Source organism: Antechinus flavipes, chromosome 2, assembly GCF_016432865.1.
Source record: "Antechinus flavipes isolate AdamAnt ecotype Samford, QLD, Australia chromosome 2, AdamAnt_v2, whole genome shotgun sequence".
Taxonomy (NCBI): Eukaryota; Metazoa; Chordata; class Mammalia; order Dasyuromorphia; family Dasyuridae; genus Antechinus; species Antechinus flavipes.
The window spans coordinates 683417410-683436672 of NC_067399.1; the positions used below are offsets into that span (position 1 = coordinate 683417410).

The 19263-nt window shown below is 52.0% G+C and overlaps 1 protein-coding gene across 37 annotated transcripts in view; it reads left to right on the forward strand.

The window, feature by feature from the left end:
• The window catches only part of JAKMIP3 (Janus kinase and microtubule interacting protein 3), a 179096-nt gene that overhangs the window by 105353 nt on the left and 54480 nt on the right, over positions 1 to 19263 (forward strand). For 28 of the 37 annotated variants that reach the window (XM_051982747.1, XM_051982745.1, XM_051982751.1 and 25 more), the window contains exons 4-11: positions 6382 to 6597; positions 8325 to 8444; positions 11738 to 11884; positions 12795 to 12926; positions 13738 to 13773; positions 14709 to 14768; positions 17659 to 17787; positions 18268 to 18396. In XM_051982747.1, coding sequence (XP_051838707.1) covers positions 6382 to 6597; positions 8325 to 8444; positions 11738 to 11884; positions 12795 to 12926; positions 13738 to 13773; positions 14709 to 14768; positions 17659 to 17787; positions 18268 to 18396 — 969 coding nt within the window. The remainder of the gene's footprint in view (positions 1 to 6381; positions 6598 to 8324; positions 8445 to 11737; positions 11885 to 12794; positions 12927 to 13737; positions 13774 to 14708; positions 14769 to 17658; positions 17788 to 18267; positions 18397 to 19263) is intronic. The other 9 variants (XM_051982773.1, XM_051982774.1, XM_051982776.1 and 6 more) reach the window with 3 other exon arrangements.

Consider the following 19263-nt stretch of genomic DNA (forward strand, 5'->3'; position numbering starts at 1 on the left):
ACCCTTGCGATCAGTCCTGCAGATTTTGTTTTTACATGCTTGATGCTGAATCAAAATCCTTTGCAGGTTCTCACTGGTCATTCTCTTAACAAGCATTTATTAAGCACCTGCTGTATGCCAGTCCTTGTGCTAAATGCTGGGGGTACAAAGATAGTCTCTGCTGATTTTATGTTTTAATGGGAAAGACAGCACACAATCTATATAACCTGGAGATGGGCATCAAGAAAAGCCTTCTTCCTGGGTAAAGGAGGGCCTGGAGCCTTCCTGGTCTCAGTCCCTCGGCGCGGGGACCATCCGGCGCAGCCCCTCGGTTCTGCAGGTCCGGGGGTGGGGCACACAGAGTGAGGAACAGCTTGGCTGCCTCCGTGCCAGGGCAAGGGAACTCCCACACGTGCAGAGCCCCAAAGGACGCCCCCAGAAGCTTGGGCTTCTCTGTCCCTCCCACAGTCCTCCCCCCACACGGGTAATGCTTTCAGGCGTACCAAGCTTCTTCCTCCCTGCTCTGGAGTGTCCTGTCCTGTCACCCATGAGGAAACTGAGTCTCCCATACACAGCCCTCAGTCATCAGGCTAAAGCCCCCTCCTTTTACACCTGAGGAAACAGGCTCCGGGACGGACACACCTTGTCCGGGCTCACAGAGGTGAGAAAGAAATGAAGGACTTTTGATTCCAGGTCAGCCTCCACAGGACGCTGCCTCCCACGGCCAATTTTGCCCAGATACTTTAAATGGCCATTCGAGCTCCCCAATAATAATCGAAGTTGCGGACTTCCAAGGATTCTGAAAAAAGCCAGGGGGTGAAGGCCGCATTTTCCTCTTCGGAAGTTTTCCGCCGGCTGTCTCCAGAGCCGGAAGCGGTTGGGGAGTTTGGCCAGTTTAGGGAGGGAAAGTGCTTCACTTGCCCTCCTCATGGAGCTGCAGCCATAAGTAATGGTAGCACGGGAAGTCAAATATCCGTGCTGTCCCTTATCTCTCTGAGCCTGAGCTCTGCGTCCAGCTTCCACAGCCCTTCTCGGAAACCCTCTAAGTGAGAAAAGGTAAGTGGCCAGTCAGAAAGTCTGGGCGATGACCGTGCAGACTACAGGTTGGGGTGAATGAATGAAACAAAAGGGAGAACGGCACAGGCTGGAAGGGAGGGCACAACTGTGAACATGATGAGGTGGGGAAAGGACGATGAGGAAGGTCGCCAAGTTATTAAGACACGAGCATCGTTGGCAAAAGTATTCATCGCGTTTGAGATGCAGACTTGCAGAAACGAGGCTGAAAATCCCCATTGCTAAGGGGAAGGAGCAAGGGAAACTGGGCTGTGACATGCTCGGGGCATGCTGGGTACTTGTCCCTCCTGGATGAAAAGGTGGAAGAATGCTTCTCCAAATTTCAAGTTTTTGGATAGAAAGAATGGTTCCTTAAGAAGACAGAAGCAAGGCTGCAGTGGGGGGAAAGAAGGGGCTCTGAGGTGAAGGAGGGGATGTGACCTTGCTTCGGATACTGGTGGAAAAGGGGTTTATAAAACAGATTTGAGATCTTCAAGAGAAGCCGGATGGATGTCCTAAGGAAGAAGATTCTGCTCGTCGTCTCGAGAGCGATGGGGACGCTCCGGAGAGGGATCCCTTAGCAAAGGGAAAGAGGAGGCTGAGAAGGATGGTCCAGGGGTCCGAGGCAGCAGTTTGAAGTTCATGCCAGAATCTTTCTAGACCTTGTATCCAAGACACGTCAGAGAACTGATTTCTCTAAGTGGATCTCCGCTGCCCGTTTCTGGCGATTCACATGGACACAAATGGCATTTTCAGAAGAAATTTTTAAATGGTCAAGTCTTATGAAGCCATGGGCCAGATCCTGAAGGCCTCGGAGGTACAGATGGGTCTTCCTCATTTTGCCTACTGAAGAAAATGGACTCGCAAGAGGGAAGCGATCATGGGGAGGGAGCACAGAGCTAAGAAGGAACAGTCGGAAAGTGAGATTTGGATTTCTGGTTCCTGGCTCACAAAGCAGGCCCAAGAGATTCCTGGCTATGGCCGGAGCCCACCACCGAAGACTGGGGACAAGGAGGCTGCCAGATGGCCGGAAAACCTGACTTCAAAAAATTTGAGCTAATAAAGATTGGAAGGGACGTCTTCGTCGGGATGGATGGCAGACCCTGGAAGAAGATGCAGTTTGGCCATGTGTGCCTGGAGCTTTTGGAGGGGGAGGCAGGATAGTTGAGGTTCCCGGTGGGTCAGCGGAGTGAGCTCTGTACCAGAATCTAGAGGCAGGGTGAACGCTGGGCTTGAAGAAGGCCCAGGCTTGGATCCTGCCTCAGACACTTACTGAAGGTGTGGCTCCCTCTCTGTGCCTCAGTTTCCTTATCTGTAAAACAGGAGGGTTAGACTCAGTGATCTTGGAGGTCTCTTTCTATGACCCTGTGATTTAGAAGACCAGGGTTCAAAGACTAACTTGGAGAAAAGCTGTATGGGCAGCCATTGGGGAGTTACTTCATTTCTTAGCCTCGTTACTCCATTTGTAAAATGGGCATAATAATTACCTCCACAAGAGAGTGCTGTAAGGAAAGCATTTCACAATCCCTAAAAATCTATAAAAACAAGGGATCTCCAAAACCAGAAGGGGAAGATTGGGCTTTGAAACAAAGATGGAGTCATCGTCCACAGCTCCGGTCACAGAAGAGCGGATCCTCCCCGGGGATCGCAGTGAGAATGGCATGAACCAGGAGTGCTTGTGTATATACATAGACTGCCTGGCAAGGGGACTTTTTGTTAATGGGAATCATATTACCTGTTGGTGCCTTTTCCAGGAACACACACACACACACACACACACACACACACACCACCACCACCACCACCACCACCACCACCAGCAGCAGCAGCAACAGCAGCAGCATATGGTCTTAAGAAGCCTCAGCATTTTCAGTCTTTCAAAGAGTGAGCTGTGTTTCAGTGGCTGGGAGTTGGGCAACGATTGCAACATCAGCAGTAAATCATTGTGCTTTCTTATTCTTCCCTCCCAGCTCTTTGTCTTTGATTGGCAGGAAACTACAGAGGGAGCTTATACTATTTCACACTTCCCTGGAACCTGAAAGTCTTTGTCTGCTCCATTGGGGAGAGGGGCCAGCTTTCTCCTGAGCTGTCTGTATTAACCTAAGATGGATGTGTCTGTGGAACTCATCTTGTGTTTGCCCCAGCCATGTAGGAGCCACTCCTCTGAAATTTCAGTTTCTCATCCAATCCCTCCCTTTGTTTCAAAAACAAACTTATTCATCAAGGTTTTAAAGACCTCAAATAACAAAAATCCAATTTTCCATTTCTGCTCTGTCACTTGAAGCTAGATGTCTTTTTAAACTAGTTCATCCACCTATCCATCCATCCATCCTTCCATCCATCCATCCATCCATCCATTCTTCCATCCATCCATCCATCCATCCACCCATCCTTCCATCCATCCTTCCATCCATCCATCCATCTATCTATCCATCTGTCCTTCCATCCATACATCCTTCCATCCATCCATCCATCTATCCATCCATCTGTCCTTCCATCCATACATCCTTCCATCCATCCATCCATCCATCCATTCAACCTTCTACTCATCCTTCCTTCCATCCATCCATCCATCCATCCTTCCATCCATCCATCTATCCATCCATCCTTCCATCCATCCATCCATCCATCCATCCTTCTATCCATCCTTCCATCCATCCATCCTTCCATCCATCCATCCATCCTTCCATCCATCCATCCATCCTTCCATCCATCCATCATCCATCCTTCCATCCATCCTTCCATCCATCCATCCTTCCATCCATCTATCCATCCTTCCATCCATCCATCCTTCCATCCATCCATCCATCCATCCTTCCTTCCATCCATCCATCCATCCGCTCATTGATTCTACAAACATCTAATAAAGTCTTATGGGAATTCAGGCCGGTGCCTGACACTTCTTCATTGCTCTGGGGGAGGTGATAGATCAGGACCCTTTTCAGATCAAAATCTGGGTTTTCAGGCTTGGTTGATGAGCGTGGCTGCTGGAAGCTCTCTCCTCTGTGCCCCCTCTGTGAGAAAGCCCCCGCTGCTTTGTTGTTCCTGTTAGGAGCATCCCATTGTTCACACACAAGCCCAGTCTCTGTCAGCCCCAAAGCAGAAGCTGGGTGAGGATCTCCAAGAGAAGGCTGCCTGTGAAAAAGGGGGATGTCTTTCTGTCTCCCTGTCAGTCCCTGCAGAAGGAAGAATTTGTGGGAAATGCTCCCATTGCAGGATCTGTCCGGGCCACTGATCTTCACCCAGGATGGTGCCCTGATCCTTTGGGGAATGAGCCATTTGTCTCTCATTCTCCAAAGACCTTGAGGGCGGCCCCTGGAAACACGTGATCACAAGCAGAGGGGGAAAGTGCTGCTGAGAGATACACAATGGGGCGGCTCTGAAACCACTATTCAGGGAGGATCCAGCTGAAGCAGCCCTTTTAGAAACAATGGAATTCAAAGCAAGCTTTCCCTGGTGTGTTCTCAAAGCGTGGGGTTTGGTGGGGACACCAGAGGTTCCCCCCTTCTTCTTCCCTTTCCTAAATGTCCTCCCTAATCAAAGCCCTCACACTTTCATATGCAGTCATCATTTTTAATCCCCCAAAGCTGGCAGGAGCTCTCAGCCGTCAGCTTTTACTTGTCACCTTCATAACTCATTTTCTGTTTGCCCATCTCTAAAGTGGGCATAATGTGCTCTTACTAAAGATGGGAGAAGATCACTTGGCAACACAGCGAGTGCTGCAGAGATAGGAGAGGTCACTGGTATTATTCAAAATCACAGCAATATGTACCGGTAACAGGAGTATGATTTTCTGTGGTGCCGTCTGGGGCTACTCTCCTGGGACTTTTTTATGATAGGGAGCTCCCAGGGAGGAAACTTCCTTCACCTAGACTGGCACTTGCTCAGTAAGTCAAGTCTCAGAGAAAGGCCTGAAGTCCTGTTGGGGATGGGGAAGAAGGGGCTCCCACCGCTGGTATGGGTCTCCAACCCAGGCTTCCTTACTCTGAGGTGGGAGCAGACCACGCTACACTACACTACACTACACTACACTACACTACACTACACTACACTACACTATACTACACTACAACTACAATGACACTACAACTACAACTACACCACAACTATACTACACTACAACACACTACACTACATCTACAATTACACTACACTACAACTATAAGTACACTACACCACACTATAACTACACTACAACTACAACACACTTCGCTCCATCTACAACTACAACACACTACACTACACCACACTACACTATACTACATCTACAACTACACTACACTACAACTACAAGTACACTACACTACATCAACACACTACACTACATCTACAACTACACTGCACTACAACTACCCTGTACTACAACTACACTACACTACGACAACGCTACAACTACAACTACACCACAACTATACTACACTACAACTACAGCTACACTATATCTACAACTACACTACACTACAAGTACACTACACTACACTACAACTACAATACACTTCACTCCATCTACAACTACACCGCACTACAACTACAACACACTACACTACACCACACTACACTATACTACTACATCTACAACTACACTACATTACAACTACAAGTACACTACACTACACTATAACTACAACTACAATACACTTCACTCCATCTACAACTACACCGCACTACAACTACAACACACTACACTACACCACTCTACACTATACTACATCTACAACTACACTATACTACAAGTACACTACACTACAACTACAACACACTACACTAGAACCACACTACACAACATTACACTACAACCAGACTGCCTCCTTTCAAAATTATGCCATATGTGCACTCAAGTGAGGTTCCAGGTTTGAGCACAGACCAACTGGTGCTGAGGCAGAAGGGTCCCCAAAGCCAATGGGAAGAGGGGCATCAGAAAGGCAGCCCCTTCCAATCTCCCATGGGCCATTGGCAAAGTGTTTTTGCTCTGTTGAGCCTGGATGAAAGCTCCTTGACCTTCGATGATCTGAAAAAAGAAAATGGCCCCAGTGAATGAAGGGAGCAAGGTAGGTCTGGGAGAGGTTCGCTTCAGTTTGCTGCTCTGAGTTGGTGCAGTGAGACTCACAGGAGTGGTGACTGCAGCCACAGGAGTTTGGGGCCAAGGAGCCCAGGCCCAAGCCGAATGGCTTCCAGGTTCCCAGTCGGGCAAGGGACTGAGGTCTCCCGAGAGCCAGGCGGCCTCCATGCCCACGCAGGACTGGCAGCCGGTTGCCTCGAGTGCTGTTCTGGAGACTGCTTCCTGTTTCTATGGTAACTGCAGACCTGTACCATGCTTGGGTGTGTGACTGTGTTTTGTTCTCCTTGTAGATGGAGGAGATAAAGTTTAAAGACAGAGCAGTCTGCGTGCTGGAGAGAGAGTTAGGGGTCCAAGCCGGGCATACTCAGAGACTTCAACTCCAAAAAGAGGCTTTAGATGAGCAGCTTTCTCAGGTCAAAGAGGCCGATCGGCACCTGGGCAGCCCCAAACGAGAGCTTCCTTATGGCAGTGGTGCAGGAGACGCCTCAGACCACTCGGGAAGCCCTGTAAGCATCTCCCCGTGGCCCCGACCCAAGGCCGGCTCCTCAAGGAGCTGCGGCAGAGCCGCTGGGCTCCCGCCCACTTCGGGGGCTCTGGCTCCTGGGATTTGGTTCGGTTCATTTTGGTGGAGAGAGGGATTTCTTTGGCTTTGGCTTTGGCTTTCTGACTGTTCACGCAGCTGAGATGAGGGCCTTCACTTGGCAAACTCCACTCACTGACCATGGTCGGTCAGGTTTTCTAACTGCGGGCCCGGCAGGATGCTAACGGTGGTTGCTGGTCTTCAGAACCCTTTTCTCTGCAGCCCACGGAGAGCGCAACCTCATCTGAACATCTCACCAATCTCACCCACTCATGCTTCTCTAGGGACTTTGGCTTTCCCCCTCCAGGCCAGGGTGGATGTACTGCCCGCTCCCCTTTGCTTGGATTTGGTTTGTCTCCATGAAGGCCTCAGTGGCCCCGAGCCCCTCACCCGGCTCCTCTCTGGCCCCGAGCCCCCCAACCCCGGCCCCTCTACGGCCCCGAGCCTCCCCCCTGGCTCTTCTGCCCAACACCTGGCTAGGTGATGCTGTCACCTTTCTGCTTCTGCCTTGATCTGCTAGTGAGTGAAGACCGTCAGGCGGCCGGCCTCCCTTGGGGTCCAGCTCAGACCTGCCTTCGCCGCTGTCAGCAGTGAGGGTTCCCAGTTAGCATTCTGGGGAGCCGTAGCTTAAATCCAAGGGTCGAGAATCACCCCGATGGCTAAATTCCTCCTCCCCAGCCTCTCCTGCACCTGTTGACTGAGGAAGTCCATCTCACTGTCCAGTAATTTCAGGGACATCAATTGACATTCAATCAAAAGCTGTATTTCTATTGGATAAAATCCCAAGATGGCAACAACCTGGCAGTTGTTAACCTAATTAGACCTTGCCCCGGCTTGGAGAACAGAAACACGATTTCTCTCCCCCTAATGCTAGTTAGCTGACTTAGTGTGAGAAAACACTGGCTAGTAAAGAGAGTTCTGGATGAACCCCAATCACTTTTATGGGGGACAGAAGTTCTTCATGGTTGCGGTGTCCCGGACCCTTTGGGCCATCTTTTGTGACAGCAGGAGCACCTTCTCAGAATAGTGTTTTTAAATGCCTGAGACAAAATGCACGGGTCACAAAGAAAATATATTGAATATAATATATTGAAATATAGTTCCCAAAGCATTTTTAAAAAATAAGTTAATGACTCCTGGCTGAAGAGGCGTTGACTTCGCATCTCCACCCCCACGGGCAGCCCAGATGCATTCAAGGAAATAGATGTGGCCCCAGGTCCCAATAAGGCCAGCTTAGTTTTGGACTAAATAGCAACCCAGAGTTTTCCCCGGAGCCAGGAACTCCACGTAGGAAGGCTTTGCCAGATGGAGAACACTCAGTCCAACGGTGGCAAACGTGGAAAACATTGGATGAAAGTTCAATGTTTTCATCCATATGTCTGACCTCTGTGACATCTGTCCGTGGCCCATGCCCCCCTCACATCTGCCTCCTTCCCTCCATCTCCGCTCTCCTCCATTTCCCTTCTCATCTTGCAATCCGCAACGATATAGCGACCTCGGTTGCATCCTTCTGGGACCATAGTCATGAGCTCTTGGGACTCAGAGCAGAGCACAAAAAAGAAATAGGATGGTTTCCTTGGAGCAGTCTGGGATGTGGGGAGCTGGAGGCACCCGGGCCAGTGGGCAGTTATTTGCAGTGGATTCTTGTTTCAGGAACAGCAGTTGGATGAGAAAGATGCCCGACGCTTCCAACTTAAAATTGCTGAGTTAAGCGCGATCATAAGGAAGCTGGAGGACCGCAATGCTCTGCTTTCGGAAGAGAGAAATGAACTGGTGAGTTAAGAGTGGTCTTTGGGGGAACATGGAGCACTGCTTTCCAATGTTTTTATCACACATTTGATCATGCACAAACACAAAAGGAGAGAGAAGGAGAGAGACAGAAGGAGACAGACAGAGAGAGAGAGAGAGACAAAGAAAGAGACAGAGACAGAGAGACAGAGAGAGAAATGGAGAGAGATAGAGAAAGACACAGAGAGATTTCCACATTTTTTCTCCACTGATTTTACTTCTGACTAGCTGCATTTGTATCTGAAGGGTTTCCTAGGGAACAGAGATCAGATTTCATGTGCCTGCTTCTGGTGAGCAAAACTGAGCAGAGTAGAAGTGTGAAGGAAGCAACTTTGGGCTTGATATCAGGGGAAATGCCTAATAATGACAGGGATGGCAAAGGAGAATGGACCACCTTGAGACTTCCCCTCACTGGGAATCTTCGAGTGGACTGAATAGCCAACTGTCCAATACAGTGTAGTAGACGTCTTTTTTGGGTCTGTGTTGGATGAAGTGGACATGGAGATCCTTCTCAATTATGAAACTCTCTGATTCGATGAGGAGATTGGGAATCTCTAACTTCTTGGTGAAAGAGGCTATTTTCTTCCCAAACCCTGAAAACTACTTAGGTTGGGAAAGGGGAGGAAACAGGAGGAGCTGGGAAGAGCAAAAAAAAATCCCTAAAGAGGAGCGACTCTTTCCTGGAAATCCTGGGAAATTTTAGATATAGGAATTTGGTTGCTGTAATAACACCTGGTTTGTTAAATAAGTCTCTAAGATTCCCTCAATCTGTCCTGTCTGCTGACTGCACATGGCATTAGACATGGACTTGGACACATGGGATGATAGCCCTTCAATATATCAATTGCTTGGTGCTGGAGAAAGGCCCAGACCTCATTTTCTCCTTTGTGAACCTTTATCTCCTACAACTCCACCATGCTTGAATTTCTGTTCCTTGTTCTTAGCTGAGGTGATGCAGTAACCTTAAATGACTGGCCCGCTGCCTTCGGCGGTCTCAGCTATGGGCCGTCTGTGACTATGGCCTCAGTGGTCCTCTATGAATGTCTTGGAGGCAGAAATGAGAGGGACACGATGTGAAATGTCCATCTCGTGGCTGATCCTGAGTGGCCCACAGCTGGTTTTGTTCCCGGTGCCCTGGTAGCATCCCCTGTCTCAGAAGCACCAGTATTGGCTGAACTCTGGCAGAGCCCAGTTTGAGATTGACCTTATTAAGTAGTTCCTCTCCAGAGGTTGAAAGATACTGCCCTTGAGTTGGAATTATGCTCGCGGTGCCTGGGAACCAGTGATCGCGCCTCATGGGCTTGTCTCGAGGTGACAAAGACAGAAGTTTGTAGAAACCTGTCTAGGAAAGCCCTGTTTTTGAAGCCAAGCAGGGGGACCCACTTTTTGGATAATGGTTGAACTAAATGTGTGTGAATGGAATGGAACCCACCTAGCCTTGTATGAAATGATGTAAGAGGGAAGCAAGTAGAACTCAAAGAACAATACACACACATACACACACACACACACAGACACACACACACACACAACAAGAAAGAAAGATGGCAGACCATTGCTCAACGCAATGATTTATCAGGACCTCAAAGGAGGGATTTCTCTGTGTCTGATAGACTGCAGGTGGAGGAGAAAGCACACTTTGTTAGACCGAGGCAATGGATTGAGTAAACGTGCCTCTTTGAAACAAGGGAGGAGGGACATATTGGGGGATGACAACAGTGTTTTTAAAGATCATCCACAAAACATTTATTTTTGACCATGTAGGAAGAGGCTCATTTTCAGACTGTAGCTTCATGACCAAGTTTTAAATCCCCTGCAGAAGTCTCACTGGAATGATCAGGGGAGGTAATTGTCAGTTTTATATTCCGTGGGTCTGATGAATACGCCTTGTATCTGATCCGCTGCTTGCGCCGTCCGTCCGGGAAGATCCGACTTCCAGCTCTCGCCATTATCAGAGCTAATTGTCCCTGAGATGCCCCGGATGATATGGAGAGGAGGCCTTGGCTCTGATCTCAGAACCCTACTGAGACCTTCTTCCTACTGTATGTTGGGTGAGCCATATGAAGGCTATTATGAATTTCTCAGAATAACCCGCTGCCTGAAGCAGTGGCAAGTTCTCCCCATGAAGCAGCTGGTGCTTAAAGACTCCCACTGAAGGAGCATTTATTGTATGTTCACCAAGCTCTAAGGATGTGGGCTGTGTCCTAATTTTTCGTTACTGCCGTTGGGAGAGCTCATCCCGGCCGGGAGGTCTGACTCCAGCTTTTAAAGGTGGCTCACCCCACCACGGCTTAAGGGGCTGATGGAAAACCAGGCATTTCAAACACAGTAAGGGAAAATCAATATGGCGGCAAAAGATGGTGAGAGAAAGACTTATCATTAACCCCACAGAGAACAGCACAAAGTGGATGAGACTTGGGCCAATCCCACAGATTGGACAGGTGCTCTGACTCTGGGACCTCTGTGTTCTTCCCAGTCACTTCACCATCGTCCAGTTGGGGCAGGGAGGTTTTGTGGTCAGGAAATCCTGAATTCAAATTGGGCCTCAGAGACTTCCTGTCTGTGTGATGTTGACAAGTCACTTCCCCTCCAATTTCCTCAGTTTCCCCATCTGTGAAATAGGATTTTAATAGCATCTAGCTCCGAGAATGATTGTGAAGATGGAATGAGATAATAATTGTAAAGTTCTTGGTATCCAGTAAACACGGTATAGATGTTAGCTATTATTATTATTCATTGGAACCTGCCACAACAGAAAACATCATTGCTCTTTTTGAAAAAGATGTTGATGGGCAGGAATTGCTGCCAGTTCTCACCCTAGTTACTCTCACTGGTCCAGTGAGAGGTGTGAGGGATCTCTCTGTGTCTGAACCATACAGTGCAGGGGAGCATAATTGTAGGTTACAAAGAATGGGATTATTGCCTTTCAGAAGATGCTGGCTGAGAACTTATGGCTGAACAGGTGGGGGACCGATGAGAGCCCTGGGTTCGAATCCTGCCCTTTCTTCTCTGTCATCTTGCACAAGTATTTTGTTTCTCATAATCTCAATTTCCCCATCTGAAAATGAAGCTGATGGACTGGGCTCTTGTAGGGCTGCCGCTCCAAGGAGAGCCATTTTGTAATCCCAACACTTTCCCGGCTTTCACTGGGCCGCCTGGGCACTGGGTGGTCCCGGCCAAAGTTTGCTTAAGTAAATTCTCTGGCCACATCATGAATGTCCCTCATCCACCTCTGTCTTCCTGATTTTTAATGCGTGGGGACCACTTTTCTCTTTCAGCTGAAGCGCCTGAGGGAAGCAGAAAGTCAATACAGACCCCTGCTAGACAAAAACAAACGCTTGAGTCGAAAAAATGAAGACCTGTCCCACGCTTTACGGAGAATGGAAAACAAGCTAAAGTTTGTGACGCAAGAGAACCTAGAGATGGTGAGATGCGTCAGTGGCTTCCTGCCCCCACTTGGGCCACGGAGCGGGCCCAGGATTCTCTCTCACTCAGGCCCCAGTGGACCCCCTCCTCTTCTAAGCAGAAGTGACCTCCCCTAGCTCGCGCAAGGTCCTGACTCAGTCCCAAGGATGTTCCCAATCATTGGCCAGACTTTGGGGCTTTATTTTGGGCATTACAGATGTGCCCTCGTATGATTCCAACCCTGGGTTCAACCTGCTTGGGGGTGAGGTTTATGGCAAGCGCTCGAGGAAAGGTCAGGGACCCCTGGCTGCAGGAGGTACCGAGCGTGAGTCACGCTGCTGCCCGTCAGGAACTCAGCTGTAATTGAGGGAAACGGTGTAAATGTGACAGTAACCAAGGAAAGCGTTCTGTGGGAAGGCGGTCGGCTGTTCGTACCGAATGGCCTGCTTCAGACTGGGGAAGTCAGCAGCCAGGCAGAGGCATGGAGGGCAGCCCACAGGGACACAGAAGAGATGAGAAGAAGGGATGGCTGGGGAGACGTGGGGAAGGCAGACAAGGCATTTGTGCCTGGAATAGGGGTGGAGGGGGCTCCAACTCCTTCGGGGGAGTGGATTCTGACTTTCCCTCGGGTGTGAATCTTTTTGCTTATTTTTCCATCTCCCACCCTTAGATTTAAACCTTATACAACTATTGCATTAAGCATTTTAGTAAATAAAACGTGGATGTGGAAAGTACTGCCAGCACGTGCCCCTGTTCAGGGAGAAAGAACCGCACCCATGATAGTATCTTTCGGGGTAGCTTGGCCATGGAGCCAGAGCCGACGGGGTCTCGCCCTGCCTCGGGCCTCTCCCGTGGGCTTCTGGATGAAATGTTCTTCATTCACACCATTGGAAATGGCCGCTCCCAATTCCCTTTGCTCTGTTTCCCCAGAGACAGCGAGCTGGCTCCATCAGGAGACCGAGCTCCTTAAATGACCTTGACCAGAGCCAAGAGGAGAGAGAAGTGGACTTCTTGAGGATGCAAATGGTAGAGCAGCAGAACCTGATAGATGAGCTGTCCAAGGTAACTTGAGGCCGTCCCTTTAGGTCTGACCCCGGGTGTCATTTTTGCACAGTGGGGGCAATAAGTTTGCCCGTGGGGCCATCCCAGTCAAAGTCACTGGCAAGTAGACTGAGGATCCCAGCTTCTGCCCCGTGTCCTGGGGAAGGGCTTCCTTCCTAGCCACACTCCAGACCTAAATGGGGAAGGGGAAGATCGTTCTGTGCCTAGGGGAGGGGGAGGGAGGCATCTTGGTGGACCCCAAAAAGGTGCTTCCGAAGGGGATTTCTGCTCCTCCGTCATGTCCCATCGTCCACACGGTGAGGATTTCCCTCCCCACGGGAGCTTCTGTTCTGCTTTCATCTTCGGGCAGCTAAGCGACTACTGAACAGAGCACCAGATCTGGGGACAGAACTTGAGTTCAAATCCAGCCTTGGATACTTACTAGTTGTGTGACCCCCACGAGTCACTGCTCTCTGACTCAGTTTCCTCATCTGTAAAACGGGGGTGATAATACCACCTGCCTCCCAGAACTGTTGTGAGACCAAATAAGATAACAATTGGGAAGTGCGCAGCGTGGTTCCTGCCATGTAATAAGCACTACGTAAAGGCCAGCTGTCACCACTGTCGTTATTTCTCAAAGGTGCAAGCTGGCATTTATGGGGATTGGTAAAGGGGAGGAAGGGGCTCCTCGGGGCCGGGGAAAGACCTCAGGTTCCCAGCCCCCCAAAGTCCCTTCCTGGGGCTGCTTGCGCCCCATAGTGCTGTGAGTGTTCCCAGAAGAGCCAGATTCTCTCGGAGAGCCAGTAACTGCCCAGTTTGTTTTCCCTCCCAGACCCTCGAGACGGCAGGCTACGTGAAGAGCGTCCTGGTGAGTAGCGCCTTCCTTCCCCTCCTCCCTCCGGGGAGACACCGGCCACGTGATTATCTGCGTTTTCCGTCTCAGACGGTGGCTGCCATCATCACCTTTGTTTACGTGATGGCCTTGGGAAGCCAGTGGCCGGGAGTGACTCGAAGGTGGTTGATATAATGGGCCCTTAAATACATGGCCCCGGGTGGTGGCTCTGGCCGCCGGGAGTGTCCAACGGACACGCTGCAGACCCGCCTCCGTGAGACCGTCCCACACTTCGTGCGTCTGGGGACTCAGGGATTGCTGTGGCTGCCTCGTCGAAGCGGCAGGGTCGGCCCTGTCTTCACGTTGGGAAGCCCCGCTTCCCGGAGAGCAGCGGCTCTGTTTCCGGTGGTCCCCAGTCAGGCTCCCTTCTTGGGGATGCAGCCTTCCCGGGCAGAGACCCGGGGGTCCCAGCAGGCCTGGGAACAGCCTCCTGTGCACAGGGTCAGGGAAGCGCCCCTACCGCCTGGTCTCTGGGGCTGGGCCCTAGAAGCTTTTCTCCCGTCGGCCCGGCTCCCTTCATCCCTGCTCCCAAAGGTCATAAATGACCGGGGAGAATAAGTGGGGACCCTCAGCGGCTTCCGGGATTCGCCCCCAGGATAGGAGGCCCTGCCGGATGGGGAGGCCCAGTTATCATGAGAAAAACTCCTGACTTCTGGAGTGAAGCTGCTGAGCCACGGCCGTCCTGCTTAGACACAAGCCAGGCCTGTGGGATGGTGGAGAGGCCCTGGGCTCGAGTCTGGCCTCTGGCCCATCCTAGAGGCCCGTCCCTTGGCAGCAGCTTCCTTAGGGATCCCTCCCTCCCTCCCTGTACTGGGTGCACGGGCAGAGAGAGGCCGTGGCCTGTGGTGAACTAACAAAACCAAATGGAGTCATCCGAAGTGTCTGACTGACTGACTGACTGATTTTTGCAGGAACGGGACAAACTTTTAAGATTCAGGAAGCAGAGGAAGAAAATGGCCAAGCTCCCCAAGGTAAAAGACTAACAATGTGGAGAGAAATGCAGATGCATTGGGGGGGGGCTGGAGGGAGTGTTGGGCCCCAAAATCAAGCACCGAGAAGGGCGGGAACGTCCCGGGGTCCTGGGCTTCCCTCTGACTCTGAGCCGAGCAGGAGGAGGCCGTGTGGCCGGGGAAGACGAGCCGGCCTTCCCCCTCTGGCCCCTCCCTGGGGCTCCCCAGAGAGCCCTGAACAGAACCAGCCTCTCGGGGCCAGAGGGAGGCGCGGGGCCCAGCCCAGGCTCAGAAGCACAGCCGGAGAGGGAGGAGGCGCAACCTGCCTGCCCAGCCCCAGAACGGAGGCCCCGAAGGCTCGCCTAAAGGGGAGGGAAGTCCCAAGGAGCCCGGCCGGCAGGGGTGGGCAGGTCCCCTTGTTTCCCAGGCTCCTCCACTTACAAGCAGCCCACCAGGAAAGCTGGGGGGAGGGGCTCCTAGGCTCTCATCGAGCCGGCAGTGGGAGTTCTCATTAGGGAGACTGGAGGAGGCAGGAGGGAGCACGTGCCGGGGCCGACGGCCAGTGAGCCTTAAGCTGGGATGGAGCAAGGTTCGTGGAAGACCCCGGGAGCTCGGGGGGGTCTGCCTGAAGTGACATCAACCTGACATGGACGTCCAGGACCGGGAAAGGCCCCGGGCTGAGGGAGCACCATCGGCACCAGGGAGCATCATTGGCACAGGGAGGACCACGGACACAGGGAGCATCATTGGCACAGGGAGTACCACTGGCATAGGGAGCACCACTGGCATAGGGAGTACCACTGGCACAGGGAGCACCACTGGCACAGGGAGCACCACTGGCACAGGGAGCATCATTGGCACAGGGAGCACCACTGGCACCAGGGAGCATCATTGGCACCAGGGAGCACCATTGGCACAGGGAGCACCATTGGCATAGGGAGTACCACTGGCATAGGGAGCACCACTGGCACAGGGAGTACCACTGGCACAGGGAGCACCACTGGCACAGGGAGTACCACTGGCATAGGGAGCACCACTGGCATAGGGAGTACCACTGGCATAGGGAGTACCACTGGCACAGGGAGCACCACTGGCACAGGGAGCATCATTGGTACAGGGAGCATCATTGGCAGAGGGAGGACCACGGACACAGGGAGCACCATTGGCACAGGGAGCACCACTGGCACAGGGAGCACCCTGCACCAGAGAGCAGGAAGGCTCGAGATGCCTACAGATGCCCCCTCATGCACATGCACTCACACCAACCCACACGGGCGCCCTCGCACACCTACAGACCCAGATGTGCTCACATGTGTGCTCTCCCACACACACAGACACACTTTCTCACAGTCACACACATTTACACTCACACTCACTCTCACACCTACACTTATTCTCACACACTCCCCCTCCCTCCTCCCTTTCCCTCCCCTCCCCGGGGCCTGCCCAGGACCCTTCTCGGGGCTCGCCGGGCCCAGGATCCCCCTCGGATCTCTCTGGCTCTGGATCCTCGTCTCCCCAGCGGTTCCTCGGTCCCTCCCTGGGCGACGGCGAGGCGGGAAAGGCTCGGGGCAGGTGCTGACTCGGCTCCTCCTGGAGCCTGATTGTCTGCGCGCAGACGCCACTGGCCATGATGGGACCCATCACAAGAGGCTGTGATGGCGGCGATCACAAGACTCCCGGAGCCTCCTTCAGGGCCCCGGCTCCGAGGTGACCTTCCCAGCCCAGAAGAGCCAGAAGTGGTCTGGAATCTTCACCGGAATCCCAGGGGAAGGCTGAAGAACTGGGCCGGTTTTCTCCGCTTTGCCAGAGAGCAGGGCTGGCCTCTCACTCTATCTGCCTCGGTTTCCCCTTTTGTGTGCAGAGCACTGGGGTCAGCCTCCCCCAGAGGACTCCCTGGGGATCTGGGCGGGGTCTGGGGTCTCCCCAGTGGCAGCTGGTCAGCTTCCTGAAGGCAGCAGCGGGTCACCCCGAGGCCGGGAGCCTGAGGTGTTCTGGGCCGTCCGGACTCAGTGTGTGTCCTCGGCCAAGGGAAATGACCCGTCTTTTCGGCCTCCTCAGTCGTCCTTCCGTCGACCAGTGTTTATTTAGTCAGCGGCTGCTGGGCTCGTGCCCACGCCGGGCAAAGAGGGAGAATGCCCGGGCAAGAAGGCCCGGCCCTTAAGGAGCTTCCGCTCCGTGGGGGAGACCACGTGCAGGTCCCAGACAAGCCCAGGTCTGAAAGCGAAGGCGGAGGAACTGGCTCCTGTGCCTCTGAGGCAGGGGACTGACCCCTGGGCAGCCGGCAGAGGGGGCAGGAGTCGAACCCCTCGGACCCCAGATGTCCCCGCTCGGGCTCAGACCAAGTCGGGTCCGAATGTGGCCCCGCTGCGCCCGGCTCAGGGCAGGGAGGGAGAGGTCGCCCAGAACGCCTTCCCCGGATTCCAGAAATGTGGGAGTTAGTTAGGTCATCCACGGAGACGGGAAATCGGGGAAAAAACTGGGGTCACGTTTCCCCGCTGCTCCTCCCCGAGAGCTTCTGGTCTCTCCGAGGTCAGAACGTGCTGGGTTTGAAACTGCAGGAGGCGCAGATCCCTGCTTAGAGTCCTGCTTAGGGTCCAGCCTGGATCCGCTGTTACAGGCGTAAGGCCTCGGGCAGCTGTGCTGGACGCAGGGGTGGGGGCCGCTCACGCCCACCTAAGGGCCCCCCACATGGGAGAGTCTAGATTAAATGCATTGTTCCGTGCTCCCCATTTTCACCAGGCTTGGGCTGCCCTCCAGAGGGCCGCAGTCGACCCGGGTCTGTGGGGGTCACCTTTGGGAAGTGGATGGCACTTTGGCCGCCATCTTGGCTTGGTGTTCCCAGCCTTCCAGAGCCATTCTGGTAGCTCCAGTGCCTTGGGTCGTGTTTAATGCCTTGTGTTCTGGTCAGAAGCCGGTCGTGGAGACGTTTTTTGGATACGATGAAGAAGCATCTTTGGAGTCCGATGGTTCCTCGATCTCCTACCAAACGGACAGAACCGACCAAACTCCCTGCACCCCGGATGACGACTTGGAGGAGGTAATGGCTCTCCCCCCCTTTGGGGCTGGTCGCATTCATCCCCACTTAGTGGTCAGCCTTTGGAACTCGGCTCTAGCTCTTCTCCCAAAAGCCCAATTTCCAGAGTTACAGGGAACAGGGATCGAGTTCAGGCTTGTTAGCAAAACACGCTTATCAACCGACTAAGCTTCCTGGGAAAAAAATGGAGACCCCTGAATATATCATTACTTTCAAAATTAATTACTAATCAAAGCAGTCATTGTTTTATGTTTTTTGAAACAAGGGAGAAATAACAATTCTCTCTCTCTCTCTCTCTCTGTCTCTCTCTTTGTCTCTCTCTGTCTCTCTCTCTCTCTCTCTCTCTCTCTCTCTCTTTCTCTCTCTCTCGTCTCTCTGTCTCTCTCTCTGTCTCTCTCTCTCTCGTTGTCTCTCTGTCTCTGTCTCTCTTTTCTTCCTCCCCCTTCTCTCCCTCCCTTCCTCCCTCTCTCCCTCTGTCTTTAGGGTATGGCCAAAGAGGAGACGGAGCTGAGATTCCGCCAGCTGACCATGGAGTACCAGGCTTTGCAGCGCGCGTACGCCTTGTTGCAGGAACAAGTGGGAGGAACGTTGGATGCAGAGCGAGAAGTTAAGGTCTAAATGACTTAAATTTCATGAAGATAAAGCTCATGACCCACTGAATCCCATCTTCCCCCACCCTGACCCAGCACTTCTGGAGGAGACTTTTGGCAGAAGAAAAGTGGACATTGAGTCCATATTTGGTGGAGGAGGGAGACACACACACACACACACACACACACACACACACACAAATAGAGAGAGACAGACAGAGAGAGAGAGAGACAGAAACAGAGAGATAGAAACAGAGACAGAGATTGACAGGGTGGAGAGAGGGAGGAAAGGAGAGAGTCAGCCAAATGAGGAGTAGCAGCTACATTGAACCTGGTCTTTTCCCATAGAACACCTTTGTGCCTCTTAGTTATTTTTAATCTGTAGTGATCTCCCACAAAGTGGTTCATCAACAGACGCCTCCAAGGTCACCCGTCATGCTCTTCTCCTAGGTGGGTGCTGGAGCAACATCTGGGCTGCACTGCTATAAATCAGGACTTGTTAAACTTTTTCTGCTCATGAGCCCTTTTTATCTGATAAATTTTTATGCAACCCCAGGTATGTAGGGATATAAAATAGGTAAACACATCAAATGCTTCCTGACAATAAATCATCATTTCATGACTCCCTTCCCAGGCCCCAAGGCTGAGGATCTTTATTCTAAACTGAGGCCTTCCCAAGCAGCCATCTTGCCCTTCCTCCAGGGGCTCAGCTGATCAAAAAGAACTTGAGCCTTCAGTTAATGCACATCCAGAAATCCAAATGCTTGGAATATCAGCAGAGAATCTCCAGGAAAACTTATTTTTCCTTGTGTCCTGCCTCTCCAAGTCTACTCTCCTCATTCCTGGGAATTTACTATGTAATTTCCTCAACTCCATTGTTCCTAGATTG